The sequence below is a fragment of the Elephantulus edwardii genome, unplaced genomic scaffold (genome assembly GCF_000299155.1).
Source record: "Elephantulus edwardii isolate Elephantulus edwardi_28Jun2011 unplaced genomic scaffold, EleEdw1.0 scaffold00219, whole genome shotgun sequence".
In the NCBI taxonomy this organism is placed as follows: Eukaryota; Metazoa; Chordata; class Mammalia; order Macroscelidea; family Macroscelididae; genus Elephantulus; species Elephantulus edwardii.
The window spans coordinates 2497058-2513152 of NW_006399969.1; the positions used below are offsets into that span (position 1 = coordinate 2497058).

At 39.8% G+C, this 16095-nt stretch overlaps 1 protein-coding gene across 1 annotated transcript in view; it reads left to right on the forward strand.

Annotated features, from left to right (window-relative positions):
* CEP170 (centrosomal protein 170kDa) overlaps positions 1-16095 on the forward strand; it is a 140416-nt gene that overhangs the window by 22454 nt on the left and 101867 nt on the right. The window contains exons 3-6 of the mRNA XM_006898078.1: positions 726-804; positions 10707-10765; positions 10855-11020; positions 11433-11564. Of these exons, the coding sequence (XP_006898140.1) occupies positions 726-804; positions 10707-10765; positions 10855-11020; positions 11433-11564 (436 nt within the window). The remainder of the gene's footprint in view (positions 1-725; positions 805-10706; positions 10766-10854; positions 11021-11432; positions 11565-16095) is intronic.

Below are 16095 nucleotides of genomic sequence, written 5' to 3' on the forward strand. Positions count from 1 at the left end.
CCAGTTTGCTCCTGTCTTTGAAAAAGTAAAAGAAAAATTCTTTGGTATACAATCCCCCTGCACCCCTCCCACTGCCCCAGGTACACTCCACTATGTACCCTTAATTCTGGACTCTTGTGATAACTATAATACCCTATCATATGTCACTTTTAAATTATTCTTTCCCTCATCTGTTTCAATGCAGTATACATAATTTATCTAGTTTTTCTAGTCTTACCCCAACCCTGATATCAGTCCCATTCTATAACCGTGGCACCATTCAGTATTTGTCCTTTTGTGACTGAGATATTTCACTCAGCATAATGTCCTCCAGGGTCACCCATTTTGAATAATATTGCATGAGTTTCTTGTTTTTCAATGCAGTATAGTATTCCATTGATTTGTTGATGGGCACCTGGGTTGTTTCCAACTCCTTGCTATGGTGAACAAAGCCACGATAAACATGGGTGTGCATATATCTGCTTGGATGTCACTTATGGTCTCTTTGGGGTATATTCCCAGTAGTGGAATCGCTGGATCGAATGTTATCTCTATTTGCAACTTTTTGAGAAAGTGCCATACTGCCTTCCACAGTGGTTGCACCTACTTGAAATATCTTAAAGCTATTTGAATTGTATTAGACACTATATGCTGTGTAGTCTGAAGCATCAAGTGTGAAAAATTTTCATCTTAAGTATAAAAAATAATATTTCTTATGTAATCTGATATCTTTTTCTTTCTTGTAGACTTTTGTGAATGATGTAAGGATTCCAGAACAAACATATATCACCCTGAAACTTGAAGATAAGCTGAGATTTGGATATGATATCCTTCTATGATTTTACACATTTATTACAGATGAAAATTTTTTTTTCATTCTTACAGAGGTGCATTTATTCCGTATACATAATTGGACATCTACTATGAGCCGGGGTTTGTGTTAGATGCTAGGAATATGTGTTAGATGAGGGGAAGATGGTGAACAAAGTGGGCCAAAACCCCTGTCCTCATAGAACTTACAATCTATGTGTGTATGTACGTAAGCAAAATGTAAGGGTAAGCCACATGCAAGTAGATAAACAAGGAGAAAAATCAGGTAGGGAAGGGGGCTAAAAAGTGTGAGGCTTGTAATTTCTTTATTTAGAGAGACCAGGGAACAACCACCTGGTTAAAGGCTGGATGATATATGAAGAGAGCCACTGCCTCTCCAGGAAATGCATTTTAAACAAGAGTAAATGCAAAGGCCCTGAGGCACACAAGTACCTGGGCAGGTGTGCATCAAGGAGGTCCATGTGGGTGGGGCGTAGGGGCAGTGGAGAGAACGACCCTGCATTCAGGTTGGACTTGGCCCGGTGCGAGGCCTGCTGGCATTTCTACTGAGAGTTAACTGGAAAGTTGGAGGGTCCTGAATGTGATCAAACTGAAGTTGGAAAGGGCTTCATGCGTGTGCCTCTGGGTGTGGCTTGGGGTCTGTGTTGGGCACAGGAGACATGCTCACCGCAGAGCCTGGATAGGTGCTGGCTTCACAATTTTCCCTCCAGGACATGTTGAGGCTAAGGACAAACTCAGGGTAAAAGGGATGGGAGGTGTTGAACATGGAGAAGCCCAGGATGTTGAAGGACTCTTCTAGACAGTGCCGTCCAGATGCAGGATGGGGAAGTCCATGGTGGTGAGGATGTACTTGTAAAACGCTGAGGTCATTCCCAGTTCTGAGGCCTTGCAGAGAATGAAATGGGAGATGGATGCATTGGCATAGCTGATGATGCTGGACACCTTATCGTCATGAATTTCCTTGAGCAGCAGCATGGGGTCCCGGCTGTCATCCAGCATCCAGACTCATGGTGTCTCCTTGGAGATGAGGAAGCCTCGCATCATCTCCTCCAATCGCAGCTGGCACTCAGCCTTGGCACAGATGAGGCTGGCTGAGGGGTAGTTGAAAGACTTGAGGATTCAGGACACTGCCAGGCTGACCTCTTATTGCTGGGGTACAGGTTGACTGATGCAAAGCGAAGGTACTGAAGGTGGGATGTCTCCTCGGGGCCCACCTTGATGTGGGGGATCTCTTTCTCCCCACAGATATGGCTCACAGTGGAGGCAGAAGCAGGGCTGGAAGAGGGCCCCAGGACAGACATAACCCCCTTGGGCAGGATCTGACACATGATGTCTGTGGTCTCATACTGGCTGTCCCGCTGCAGCTCAAAGATGTCTACTTCCACTCGGGCCTTGGCAGGAACCTTGATGATCCCATTAATCTGCTCTTGGGCAAGGGCCAGATGCTCTCCACGGCCATACACTGTCTGGTCATCCAGGATGGCAGCCATATGCAGTGATGACAGCACCTGGCAGCTGGGGTTGGCAAAGGCAACAAGCAGCAGCACTCAGCTGGCATCTTCCTCCCTTCCTCATGGGAATTCAGCTACTGCGGCCCCCACTTGCCACGGATCCTGGTGGGACGGAGGGCTGGGCTTCCTTGAGGCCCACAAACGACAGTGGGAGATGCTCAGGCACTGGGTGGTGGTGTGGCTGGGGCGGGAGGAAAGGGAAGTCCATGGGACCCCCTCCCCCGCTGCCAGTGGTGGCCCCCAGCTAATCCAAACTGGTGGCTCCCATGGGGGGGGGCGGGTAGGAAGGAGAGGTGGAAGAAGAGAGGGCGGCCAGGGAGGGGGGAGAAGGGGAAAGGAGAAAATGGAGGAGAGAAGGGGAGCGAGGAGAGGGGGATGGAGCAAATGGGCCAGATGTAAAATATCTTTAATAAAATTAACTTATCTTGAATTACTAATATAGATAGGCCAGAATTCTCTGTTTATTGAGTGCCTTCCTGTATTAATGTTTAAATATTTAATTTCTATGCCTGTTCCTTAAAAAAAAAAAAAAAAACCTTAGAAAAATTGAGGCACTTAGCCTTTTTATATGTACTCTGAATTGATGACGTTTTCACAGAGATATCTCTGGAGTACCGTTTTTATATGTAATTTGGGTATCCAAATGTATAAACGGGAAGATAGCAAGGGGATGTTCCATTTTAGCCCAACCCGAAGATTGTTCTCACATGAATGACTGTGGCACAAATCAAACTCCTGGGAGGGATGTAATAATTTGAAACTACTTTTGTGTCAACCTCCAGCTTTACGTCTTTTGTGAGCTCTTTTGTCCAAGCTTTTCATTGTCCTGTGGCTTCTACAACTCAGCCTCCTTGATAAAGTGTTTTCTACCTTAGGTGTGTTTTGGAAGTTCTTCTATTTAAAAGCAGGACTCAGGTTAGGTGAACAGGGACATGACTGTAAGGTAGATGAAGAATCTCTGGTGTCTTGGTCCCTCATGCTGCCTCTTAACTTCCTGCATTTTCCTTCCTTAAGTCTAATGGGTGTCCTGCTCCATGTGTGCCCTCTGCCTTGTCTTCACTCTGTCTCTGTCCTGTGGGTGGCCATAAAGCTCCATGTATTCCTTGTCTGGGCCTGCTGCTTGCTTGCTTTGTCTCATAGCCACCCTGTGCAGTTTGGCAGCAGGCAAGAACCACTGTTGCTTCTCATTCACTCTTTTCATTCAGTTTTTTCTTTGTATCAGAACCTTATTAGACTCTCTTATCTTTTCATTGATGTTCAGAGACTCATTTGGTTGTCAAGACACATTGTACTATTTTGTGTCTCACTAGGTTGCTATCCTCATACCTGAAAAACAATTTATTAATTTGCCACAACAACAAAAAGAACATTTCACAGTGGAATGAGATTAGAAATAAAAATTAAAATTTGTATGGCAAAAGTTTGAGGGGTTGAATCAAAGAAATTAAATTATAATTTATTAAAGCAACTATTGCATGAAATACGCCAGTTTTTAAAGTGGCTCTAAACTTTAATAAAATGCTACAGCAATCAAAATAAGCTTGAGAAAAAAACTAGTAACTCCAAGTGGACAAACATGTAGCAGATGAGCAAAGCTGTCATTTATTAAATATGTTCTGTGTACCACAGATAGTACCAGTGGTATGAGAATGCGGTCATGAGTGAAGCTGACACACAGCCCTGTCCTTGTGAGGATGACACTTAATAGCTAGCAGAGGAAACCAGCAAAAGTTTGATCATGGAGAGGAGAACTCTGGTGGCCTAGTGGCAAAGAATCTCTCTACTACTCTGAAGGCACAGAGTTCAAATCTACCTGCTCTGCAGGAGAAAGCTAGATAAACTCCTGTGTGGTTTACAGTTTCTGGAAACATGCTGACAGGTCAGCTATGAGTCAAAACTTGTTGACTCCTAACAACAAGTGCTATGGGGGAAAAGTATGCAAAGGGCCATGCAGAGAGCTAGTGGTGGAGAGTGGTCTCAGGCCCAACTCCTAGTGACCCCATGTCCACCAGAAGGAAGCCCTGGCCAGCCTTATCTTCTCCACAGTGCCTAATCCCATTCATTTTTGCTTTCACTGGGTCAGTCCACCTTGCTGAGATCCTCCCTTTTCTTGATGACTCTTCACTTTGCCAGGTATGATGTCCTTCTCCAGCAACTGGCCCATCCAGATAACATGCTATAAATATGTGAGATTAAGTTTCATTATACTTGCTTCTAAGGAATACTCGAACTGTGCTGATTCATTGTCCAACTTTCAGGTGCATTAGAAGCAATTAAATATGCTAGGGCTTGCTTTTATCAAGTGCTTATTTGTCTTTAAAGTGACATCCTTGCTGTTTAACATTTCTATAGCTAAAGATTGTGGATCTGAGGAAGATGAAATCTTTTGACACCTTTAGTCTTTTCTCCATTCTTCATGACATCATTTATATTGGTCCAGTCATAAGAATTTTTATTTTCCTTTTGCTAAAATGTAATTCATACTGAATTAATATTTGAATCTATCTTTGAATCCATCTTTGTGCTTCATCAGTGTTTCAAGAGTTTGTAATTTTTGACAAGCAGGGTTGTGTCATCTGCATATTGGCAGGTGGAGAGTGAAAAGTTAGACTTTAAAACAATAATCATGGACTAGTTCATTGAGAAGCCAGGATTGGAGTGAAGATGTGGAGTAGGAAAAGTGAAAGAACTAACTATATAGAAATCAAGAAAAAGAGCTTTTCAAGTAGATCGAATACCTAAGTAAAAGACTTTAAGCAAGAGCATTTATGCCATCTTTGAGAAACGGCATTTGTAGCCTTTGGAGCTGGAGCTGGGAAAGTTAGGAGTAAGGGTGTTAGGAACAATATATGAGCCTCAGGGACCATCAAGACCTCTGGTGAGTTATTCCATAGTGTGTTGCATTGCCAGCCAAAAAGCTTCATGTCTCTGGAAGTTCAAATCCACAAACATCTCTGTGGGAGAAACATGGGCAGCCTCCTTTTAACCATTACAGCCTCTGACACCCAGAGGAAGGCCACCAAATTGGAACTCCCTCGACAGCAGTAAGTAACTGTGAGTTGAGTTTTCAAGTTATAAGGATTTTACTTTTTGTTCTGTGTGAAATGGAGCCATTGGCAAGTTTTGATTAGAGGAGTGACAAAATTTGACTTACATGCTTACTGTGCCCATCTTTTCTTGTTGAAAAATGTCTAAAGGCAAAGTAGGCAAGAATGGAAAAACAAAGATCAGTTGTTAGTGGCATCGAGTTGTAGACCACTGCTAGCAACCCTGTGAATGGAAAACCTGAACACTTAATTTGACTTTCATTGTTTCTCCAAGTTCATAGAGTCTCCAGAGGCAAGCTGTTTCAGAAGTGGATGCCACTCCTGCTTCCAAGCCTGTTTTAATTGTGAGCTCCACCAAACACTGTCTACTATGGGTGACCATTATTACATTTGACACATCAGTTAGGCGGCTATTATATAATAAGTAAGCAGTAATGAAGATGGAGATTGTGTCTATATGCCTGGTGACATATTCCAAGAGAGCCAAAATACAACACTGAGTTTATCCCAACTAAATGTAAACCCACCTCAAAAACAGAGGTAACACCCATGGTAAGAGCAGTCAAGAAAATCTGCTATTAAAGACCTCTTCAGAATATAAAAAGGATATCAGTTTAAAGAGTAAGGTGTGGCTGGCACAAAATATAGCCCTTTTCAACTTGTTCATACGTCTGTTAAAGTTGGACAATGAATAATGAAGATCAAAGAAGATGTGATGCTTGAGAACTGTGATGTAGACTATGTCTATATACCCATATATTGGTTGTAGCTGTGCTGCCAACCCAAAGGCACATGGTTCAAATGTACTAGCATCTCCATGGCAAAAGATGGGCAGCCTTCTAGCATTTGAATTACAGCCTCTGAAAATCCACTGGAGGGTCAGCTATCAGTCAATTCTGGCTTGCTGGCACATAACAATAGAATGAATAGTAGTGGAGGTAAGGAAAGCTAGAATCTTGCAGTTATGGATGTGATCAGTAAGATTGACTGTAGAAATGAGAGAAAAGCATTGAGGATGTGTTCCAAGATTTTCCCCTAAACAGGGCTATGCGGTCAAATGGAGCTCATTATTTACTTATGTGGGGGGTTAGGTTTGGTGCGGAAAATAGGAAGACACTTTTCAGCTAGCTTTTGGTGTAATTGTGGTTTCTATATTGTATTTCTGATGCTTTTGCATCCGAGAGCTGGACAGTAATTAAAGATGATAGAAGAAGGATTGATGCCTTTGAGTTGTGGTGCTGGAGAACAATGTTGACTATTCTGTGGACTGCCAGGAGAAAACGCAGGTCTGTCCTAGAGAGGGTGAAATCAGACTGCTCCCTGGAGGCAAGGATTTTGAAGCTCCTGCTCACATAATTTGGGCATGTGACCAGAAAGGACCAGTCCTTAAAGAGGAACATCATAATTGGAAGGGTGGAGGGACAGCAAAAGATAGATTGACTCAGTGACTGGTGAAATGGGATTAGGTCTGTCGGAGACGAGATGGGCTCAGGATAGGGCAGGTTTTAGAGCTAATGTGCATAGGGTCGCTATGAATCACAGATGATTTGATGGCACATTACAACAACAAAGTTTGATTTACGCTATCTTTATTATTTCATTTCATATACTTACTATTGATCTCATGTGCTCGAAACCTTGCCCTGTGCTGCGTCATCCTCACAGTCTCTGCAATGCCTGAGCCCATTGTAGTAGTCACACTGTCGGCCCATCTCATTGAGGGTCTTTCTCTCCTTTACTTTTCCAAGGACTGAACCTTGCAGAAAACATGCCCAAAGTACACAAGTGAGTCTCATGATCTTTGCCTCAAAGGTGTTCTTTTTGCCTGTCTATGGTATAGTCCATACTCCTCGCCAGCATCACAGTTCCCAAGCATCACATCTTCTTTGATCTTCATTATTCATTGTCCAACTTTAACAGATGTATGAATCAGTTGAAAAGGACTATAATTTGTGTCAGCCACACCTTACTCTCAAAACTGATACCCTTTTTGTATTCTGAAGAGGTCTTTAATAGCAGATTTTCTTGACTGCTGATACCATGGGTGTTACCTCTGTTTTTGAGGTGGGTTTACATTAGTTGGGATAAACTCAGTGTTGTATTTTGGCTCTCTTGGAATTTTTTCTTTATATTTTCTTCCCAGATTGCAGAAGTTAGCACAAATCCTCATTTTCTTTGGCTTTGGTGGTTGGTGTGTATGTTTTAATAATAGTCATAATAATTGGTCTTCTTCATATGAGAATAAGTATCATTCCATCACTCACAGCTTAGTACTTCAGGAGCTATCTTGAAATGTTCTTTTCTATTATAAATATGACACTGTTCCTTTTTATTTTCTGCTTGGTAGAACACGTGATTGATTGGTTCAAAATGTCCAGTGTTGTACATATACATCAGAGATCAGGAGAATGGCAGAGTATAGGGTAAGGTTCAGATCTGTTGTTCATCGGATCATAGTATGAGTCATAGTTGACTTGATGACACCTAACAACATTAGACATGTTATCAGTAGTGTCCTGCCCCTTCTGAACGAACATTATGCCTGGCACATTAGAGGGTCAACAAGGAAAAGAAGGACTCTCTCATCAAGGAGCTCAAACTTAGTGACAGCTTTGAAGATTACACAGATTAGAATATGTTTTATTCTGTTAAATGTAGAGACCTTGCGAAGTAGAACTGAGTTAGGAGCATCTAACGAAAACCAGAGTAACCACCCTTGTAGTAATGGGTGCCCTGAATGGGCAACGAAAGACACAAGTACATAGTTACAAGAATTCCTTTTATGACAGGGTTAAGTATTAGTGGGAAATAGGACATCTACGCTGTAGTGAATAGATTCTTTCGTAGTAAATAGAACCATTGTTCTTTTGCATTTACTAATGAAAGCATTCACTTTATTTGGTTCTGCTCTGTATAGGATTAATTGTTTAATAATGTCACATGACTGCTAATTTTTTGGTGGAAAGAGGTGGTTGTTACTTTGAGAGCTCTGATGATAGTGTTCATCTAGCAACTTGAAAGATGAGCTTCATTTTATCAGATCAATTTGTGAATAATCAGAACTTTTTCAAGATTTAATACTGGATTCTCACTGATGATATATGACCTTTCACTTTTGTATGATTTTAAAAAATCCTCAAACTTATTACTATCATGTGGGAACCGACTCTTGGCTGACCCTCCAGCACGTTTTCAGAGGCAGTAGATCTGACAGGAATAGATTGCTCCTCTTTCCCCCACAGATAGCTGGCAGCACAACTCCCTTGGAGTAAGCTACCTGAGAGTACCTGCCACATAATTAGATCCCAGTGCTTTCCCATCATTTTTGTTATGTACCGTCAAGTCACTACAACTCATAGTGACCACATGAGCAGTGGTCTGAACCCTGCCCTAGCCTGTACCATCCTGACCATCTCTGACACCATCTACCCCACCATTACAGGCCGCTGTCAGTCTAGCTTCCTGAGAGTCTACCCCTTGTTTGCTGATCCTTCACTTTCACAGTATGTCTTTTCCAAGAACTGGCCCTTCCTAACAGCATGTCCAAAATATGTAAGGTGAGGTGAAGTTTCACTATCCTTGTCTCCAAGAAGCATTGTAACTGCACCTTTTCCAAGACATATTTGTCCTTTTGATAGTACGTGTGATACTACTCAACACTCTCCTGCCCCAGTTTAAAGGCATCACTGCTGCTTTTGTCATCCCTAGTCATTGTCCACCTTACAGTGGCATAGCAAATAACTGAAAAGATTATGGTTTATATCTGGTGTTCTTTAGTCTTCAAACTGACCTCTTTGCTCTTCAGCACTTTGGAGAGGTCCCTGACAGCAGAGTTTTTTTTATTTCTGCCTGCTGGTGTCAAGGTGTTTTGATTTCTGCCTGCTGGTATCAAGGGTGTTGATTGTGGAAAACTTACCCCAAAGGTTTAGAAATGCTTGCTGAATGTTAAGAGTGCTTTCTTAAACATTTAAAAATGAAATTTTCTAGATATAAGTCCCTTATCACACATGTCATTACCAAATATTCTTTCCCCCTCTGTGGCTTCCCTTTGTACCCTGTTGGAGAGGTTTTTAGATGTGCAAAGGGATTTTATTCTTAGAAGGTCCCATTCTTCTATTTTATCTTCTCCTGGTTATAGGTTTTTCAGGATGCTTGAACGACTGTTCATGTTGTAGATTAGGGCTTCTAGAGTCCTTCCAAGCTTTACTCTAATGACGTTTATATTCCTTGGTTTTAGTCCTAGGCCCATGATCCACTTTGATTTGTTTTTTATGTATGGAGTCAGCTTTGGATCTTCTTTGAGTTCTCTACAAATAGTTTTCCAAGTTTGCCAACACCATTTGTTAAAAAGACTATCGTTTCCCCACTTAACTGATTTCATCTCCTTGTCAAAAATCAATTGACCATAGGTGGATGGGCTGATTTCTGAGTTCTCAATTCTATTTCATTGATCTGTGTGTCTGTCATTGTATCAGTACCACGTTGTGAATGTATGCAACCACTATGGAAGGTAGTGTGGCGTTTTCTCAAAAAGTTGCAAATAGAAATACCATTTGACCCAGCAATTCCACTACTGGGAATATACACTAAAGAAACAAGAACTGCCACCCAAGCAGATATATGCTCATCCATGTTTATTGCGGCTTTGTTCACAATAGCAAGGATTTGGAAACAACCTAAGTGTCCATCAACAAACGAATGGCTAGAGAAGCTGTGGTATATTCGCACAATGGAATACTATGCTGCATTGAAAAACAAGGAACTCATGAAATATACAAAATTGGTGACCCTGAAGGACATGCTGAGTGAAATATCTCAGTCACAAAAGGACAAATACTGCATAGGGCCACTGTTGTAAAGTGGGACTGACATCAGAATTAGGGAGAAAATAAGAGGGGATAAATAATGTATACTGCATTGAAACAAATGAGGACGAGAATTATTTAGGGGAATATATAATTAGGTATTATTGTCATGACAAGAATCCATAATGAAAGCTGCATAGTGGAGTGGACTGGGGGGGAGGGGATTGTATAACAATGAAAGAATTTTTCTTTTCAAAGAGAAAAGCAAACTGGGGGTGAGGTGGGCAGGGAGGAAAGTGTGCAACAATGAATGAATGGAAATCCATAGTCTCTAAACTTTCAAATAAAAAGATTAAAAAATAAGTATTTTAAGCATTTAAAAAAAAGTGTTACCATTAAAGGAATATAGTGATTCTTTTTCAATTACCTGTTAAAAGTAGTAAACTTGAAAAGATTTTAAAATAATCTTTAATAGTTTTTCTAAGCTTAATTACCAGGATTGTGAAGCTATATTCTTCCTTAGCCCTGTTTACATACAAATCTCTTCACTGTTGTACGAGGAGAGATGAGGGTTCCTGAAGAAGCTCTAAAGGTAAGTTTTTAAAAAATTTTGTAATCCTACCATTGAGTGGGATTGATTTCATCCGTGGATGGTTACTTCCATTTTTAAATGTTTTATAGCATGAGAAGTTTACCATTCAGCTTCAGCTGTCCCAGAAATCTTCAGATCCAGAAGTATCAAAGTCTGCGTGTGCCAAAACCATAGACTCAAAGGTTGCAGATGCTGCAGTGGAAGTGCAGCCCAAAGCTCCCGATGCTGTAAAGTGTGAGGAGAAAGCCACAGGTAAGAAAACCACCTTGAAAGACCAATGTTTCTATCTCTTTGTGAAGAAATGAACACTTTAACACGTTGCCGCAAATGACGGCAAAAAAAAAATATGTTTCTAAGCATAGTCATCAATTTAAGTGTGTGGCAACGTGTTAAGGAAAAGTCATCAACACCAAGTTGCATTGCTTATGTTCTTGCTGGTGCAGATTTTAACTTATTTAGTCATGTCAGATAGTGATAGTTCCTAGATAATACTTTTTTTTAACTTAGAGTTCTTTTCAGCCAGCCGCCCAGGCTGAGTATTTGGTTTTTTTCTTTCTCCCCCCCCCCCCATTTAATAATGAATAAAGCAGTACTACCAATCCTCAAAAATATTTTTTCATATATTTCATCTGCTTTAGATAATTTCCCCCCCCCCCCTTTCAGATATTTTTTGCTATGCCTCGTGGTACTCCACTGTATGGTCAGCCATCGTGGTGGGGGGATGGCGAGGTGGATGAGCAAAGAACTGTCAAGTCAAATGGCAAAGCTGAAGAGAAAAGTCATGAAGCTGGAGTATCAGGTAAACTATCTCAGTGACTATGACATTAAATGAATATATTGGGGGAAAATTCTTTCTTTGTAAAGAGACATCTACTACCTATAATTTGATATAGTTGAAGTATCTTAATGAGAATTTTACTTAATTTAAAATTCCTGTATTTGAGTGATTCTCACTTTATAAAGTACTAATTTTAGTGTCATTATCCTGTAATTTTATTTAAATTTATTCTACCTTATGAAGATATTAAAACTTGCAAAAATAAATTAATAGTTTATTGACTACTTATATTTTAAAATAATAAGATAATCAGTGAGACCAATATAGTAGTTATACACTAATTTCATATACATATAACATTTAAAATAATTTTTGCTATGTTCAGAAATGTGATATGAAATTAGAATTTCTTTAAGATTTCAGTGTACTCTGTGTTAGGATTTAGTTGCAGCAAGATAAGCTGAGTTTGGCAGCTAGAAAAAACAGTTCTGGACCAGATCCTCAGATTTAAAGTCAGGGAACATAGTCTTTTGCAGAAGTTTAGTAGTAACTGAAGTGTCTATGATTCCTAAAAACGAAATAAATTGAAGCATCAGTTTTCATATAAGGAACTTGTAAATACAATGCTAAAACCAATTTTTAAAAAGATGTTGTTGTTCAGTGCCATTGAGTCTGAACTGACTCATAGCTGACCCTTCAGGAGATTTTTAGAAGCATTAAATCGCACAGTAAGAAGTTACTCATCTTTGTCTCATGAAGCAGCTGGTGGATTTAAACTGTGTGCCTCAAAAAAATAAAGAATCATGCAACCAGTTTCTTTGACAGCAACAGACAAGGATCTAGAATTGGAGGTTGTGAAATGCATGCAGTACCAGGATCCATATGGAATATAGCCTGAGCTCTTCTCCATTTTCTCCTCATGAAGCTAGCCCTGCAAGATCAGGACAGTATTTTTTTTAGCTAGAGAATAAGAATATTGGTTCTTTAAATATGCTCTAACTGTACAAGCATAAATATCTAAATTTCTAAGAAAGTTAGCATAAGTTAACTTTGGATATAAGTTTCCGTTATTACATCTGTTGTGTTCTCAACATTTTTAATATCCAGTCTCAGAACCTTGCTATTATTTTAGCACACTTTCATATCCAGACAGAAATGCTACCTAAGACTAAATAAATCAAAACACAACACCCACTGCTCTTGCTCCTATAGGATAGAGGGTTTCTGAGGCTGTTCGACTTGAACTGAGCAGTGAACAGCCACGTGCATCACCCTGGGTCCTTTGAAAAACCAAGGATGAAGAGAATTCACTGGTTACCATAACTGAGCCCTTTCTCGGTTGGTGGTGAATCTGGCATTTCAGCAGGGTCTTAAAATCCCTGGTTCTTCTCATTATCTGCTTTGCTGTCTACAGTGGCTGTATGTCCAGGCAGCTTTCCTCACAGTCACAGGCTGTTCTTGGGCACCAGTTAGAACCACTTGCTGCTTAGCGCCACATCCAGGAAACCTCTCAGAAGTAGAAAGAAAAACTTTTTCGTACGGTCTCTACACTTCCGTCCTTGGCCTCTCCCAGGTTCAGGTATAGGTCGCCTGTTGATTTCTGAGCCAATCCATGTCAAAGAATATCAGAATACTTTCCAATTAATTTTAGCCACTCTGAAGTCAAGTATGTGATTAGTTACCTCTCAGGGTGGAGGGACAGTGCAGGAGAGGAAGATCTCAGATGAGATGGATTGATACAGTGAATGGGGCAATGGGGGCTGGTGTGTTGAAATTAGTGAGAATGGCTCAGCAAAGTGAGAGATTCAGAACTGCTGTACATAGAGTCTCTATACATCGCAGGAGATTCACTGGCACATAACAACAATAACATACTATGACAGGAGTGGCATCCACTTCCTAAACCACATACCTCCAGAAACTCTATAAACTTTGATAAATGTTGATAGTTGTAAAGGGGCTTCAGTCCTTTTGTTCATAGGGTCCCTATTAGTCATGCTCAACTCAAAGGCAATCAACAACAACAGGCATATAAGCAGTGTAAGAGAAAAGTGAGCGTTGTTAGGATGGAGGAACAGGAAGTGGATATTCAAAAGCCTTTAGTAATGTTCACTTAAAATTTTTGCATCTTCTGTTCCCTCTTCCTCATTTATGTGTTTGTGTTGCCATCTTTCTTTTACTGAGTTATAATTGAGCTGCTTACTTCCAATTTCAACTCTCTTCCACTTTATTTTGCATAACGCATCTAAAGTAACCTTTATTTTTTTCCCAAGAAACTAATTATTGCTACCTTTTGCTTACCAAAAAGATCTTTTGTTTGCCAAAAAAGATCCTAAACTCCAAAGCCCGACTTGTCCATGTTCCAGTCTTGTTCCACTCTCTGTTGTTTTAGTGCTCTACCCTCCGTGCCTCCCAACATAGATTGTGCTCATCTCTGCCTGCTCTTCTCCCATAAGCATTAATAGGATATCATGTGAGCTGAAATTCTAAATGACATGTGTGTTGTTATAATATATAACATGGAATTTTCTTTAATATATAACATTGTCTCATCCTCTAAAGAGATCAAGTGGTACAGGGTTAATTGTGGCTGTTGTTGTTGTGTATTGGTGATTTGGAACTGACTTGTAGCTAACCCTCCAGCAGGTTTTCAGAGAGGCAGCCTGTCTTTCTCCTGTGGAGCAGCTGCTGTATTTGAACAGGGTGCCTTTGGTTTGGCAGTGCGTGTTATTACTGCTAGGCTATCAGAGCTCCTGACAGTACTACTAATTACTTAGCTGCTAAACTGAAAAATTAGTTGCTTTACTAGCCACATTTATGTGGGGAAATGTAGTAATCTGCTTCTGTAAAGATTATAAACTCGTAAGTCTTGTGGAGCACTTCTGTTGTGTCCTTATGGGTCCCTATAAGTTAAGAGTTGATATCTGTAGGTGGGTTTCATTCTATTATCTTTTCTTCTCAATTAAACTATAAATTGCATACTTCAGGGACTACATACTGGATCACTGTGCACTAGAGACCCCTAGAGATAGGAAAAAACATAGCAATAGAAAAAAAAAAAAAACCAACACAAAAACAACCAGAACGTAATATAATACTAATTAGATACTTAATGTAGAAGTTGACGGAATAGAATGAAACTATTGTCAGATTCCGAACAAAAAGCCCTTGTAGTTTTAACTAGATACTAAAAATTTAGCTACAACCAAAAAAAGTAAAATAAATAGAAAGCGACTTTTAAAATATGTGCTTTTTAGAATAAAATGCCATTTAAAAAATTTTACTGAAGACAAAACTATGATTTACACTAATAGCTAACTTTTCTATGGTCCTTACTTGGGCTATGTAGTCTTCTAAGTCCTTTCTTTAATAACTTAATTCTCTTAGCTATATTTGAAGTTATGTACTGTTGTTTCCCCCACTTTATAGATAAGAATATTAAGATTCAGTAATAATTACTTACTCTAGTCCCCCAGCTAGCAGGTAGTGGAGATGGGATTAGCATTCAAGTAGTCCATGCCCTTGATTATAAGCAGTTAATATTTCAATGACTGTTAATCTTGTAAATAAACACACATGCAATGAGTAGAACACGAAAAGAACATATTTCATAAAATTTAAAGAGTAAGTCTCCTTCTTACATAAGTATGAGGTCATTATTTTTTCATATTTGTGACTTGTGGTCCTTGTGAAATGTAGAATGAAAACCATTTATTAACCTAAAAGAATTTATTAAATCAGCAAAATGATATTTACTGTGAGATCTCATTAAATTTGGTCACATTAAAATTAAAATAGTTGTAAGCAATTTGTTTAAAGATTACTGTGTTAAATAAGCTTTTTAGATAAAACAAAAAAATGGCCTTTTTTTCCCCTTGTTGTCTTGAGTTGGATCCGACTCGCAGAGGAGGAGATTGCCCCTACTTCTCCAGCGAGGCATCTGATGGATTCAAACCACGTGTCTTTGTGATTGCAGCACCGCTTCTGCCATTAGGCCACCAGAGCTCCCTAAAAATGACTTTTTGGTTACCAGTTTTTAAAATAGTAAACCCTTTTATCAAAGGTGAACATGCCAGAAGGATAGGTATTTATAGGAATATTTTTAAAATGTCTCTTTCTGTGAATTCACACTGACCCAGAATCTTCTAAAGGCTTTCTTTTTACCCTAAAACAGCCTGTCCTTCCACCCCACCTCCCCAAGTATATACATTAGAACAAAAAAGTTTTACTTAAGCTGCATGATTTGAATCCTCAGAGGAATGTAAAGTCCTGGGATAGTGAATAAGATTTGGGTTTTGTTGTTGTTACTGTTTGGTGGTTTTGTAGGTGGATTTTTAATTTCTTTCTAGTTGGATTACTCAATGCTTGGCAGTTCTACCTCATCTGAAAGTGCTTTAGAAGAAGTGCCTGATAATCTGCATCCTTAAAAATTACAGCCAAAAATACCCTTTGGATCTATTATACTCCCTAACACTTGTTATGCACACTTGAATCAGACCCACTCTTAGATTACGCTCCAGCAGGTTTTTAAAGGCTGTAATTCACATGTAAG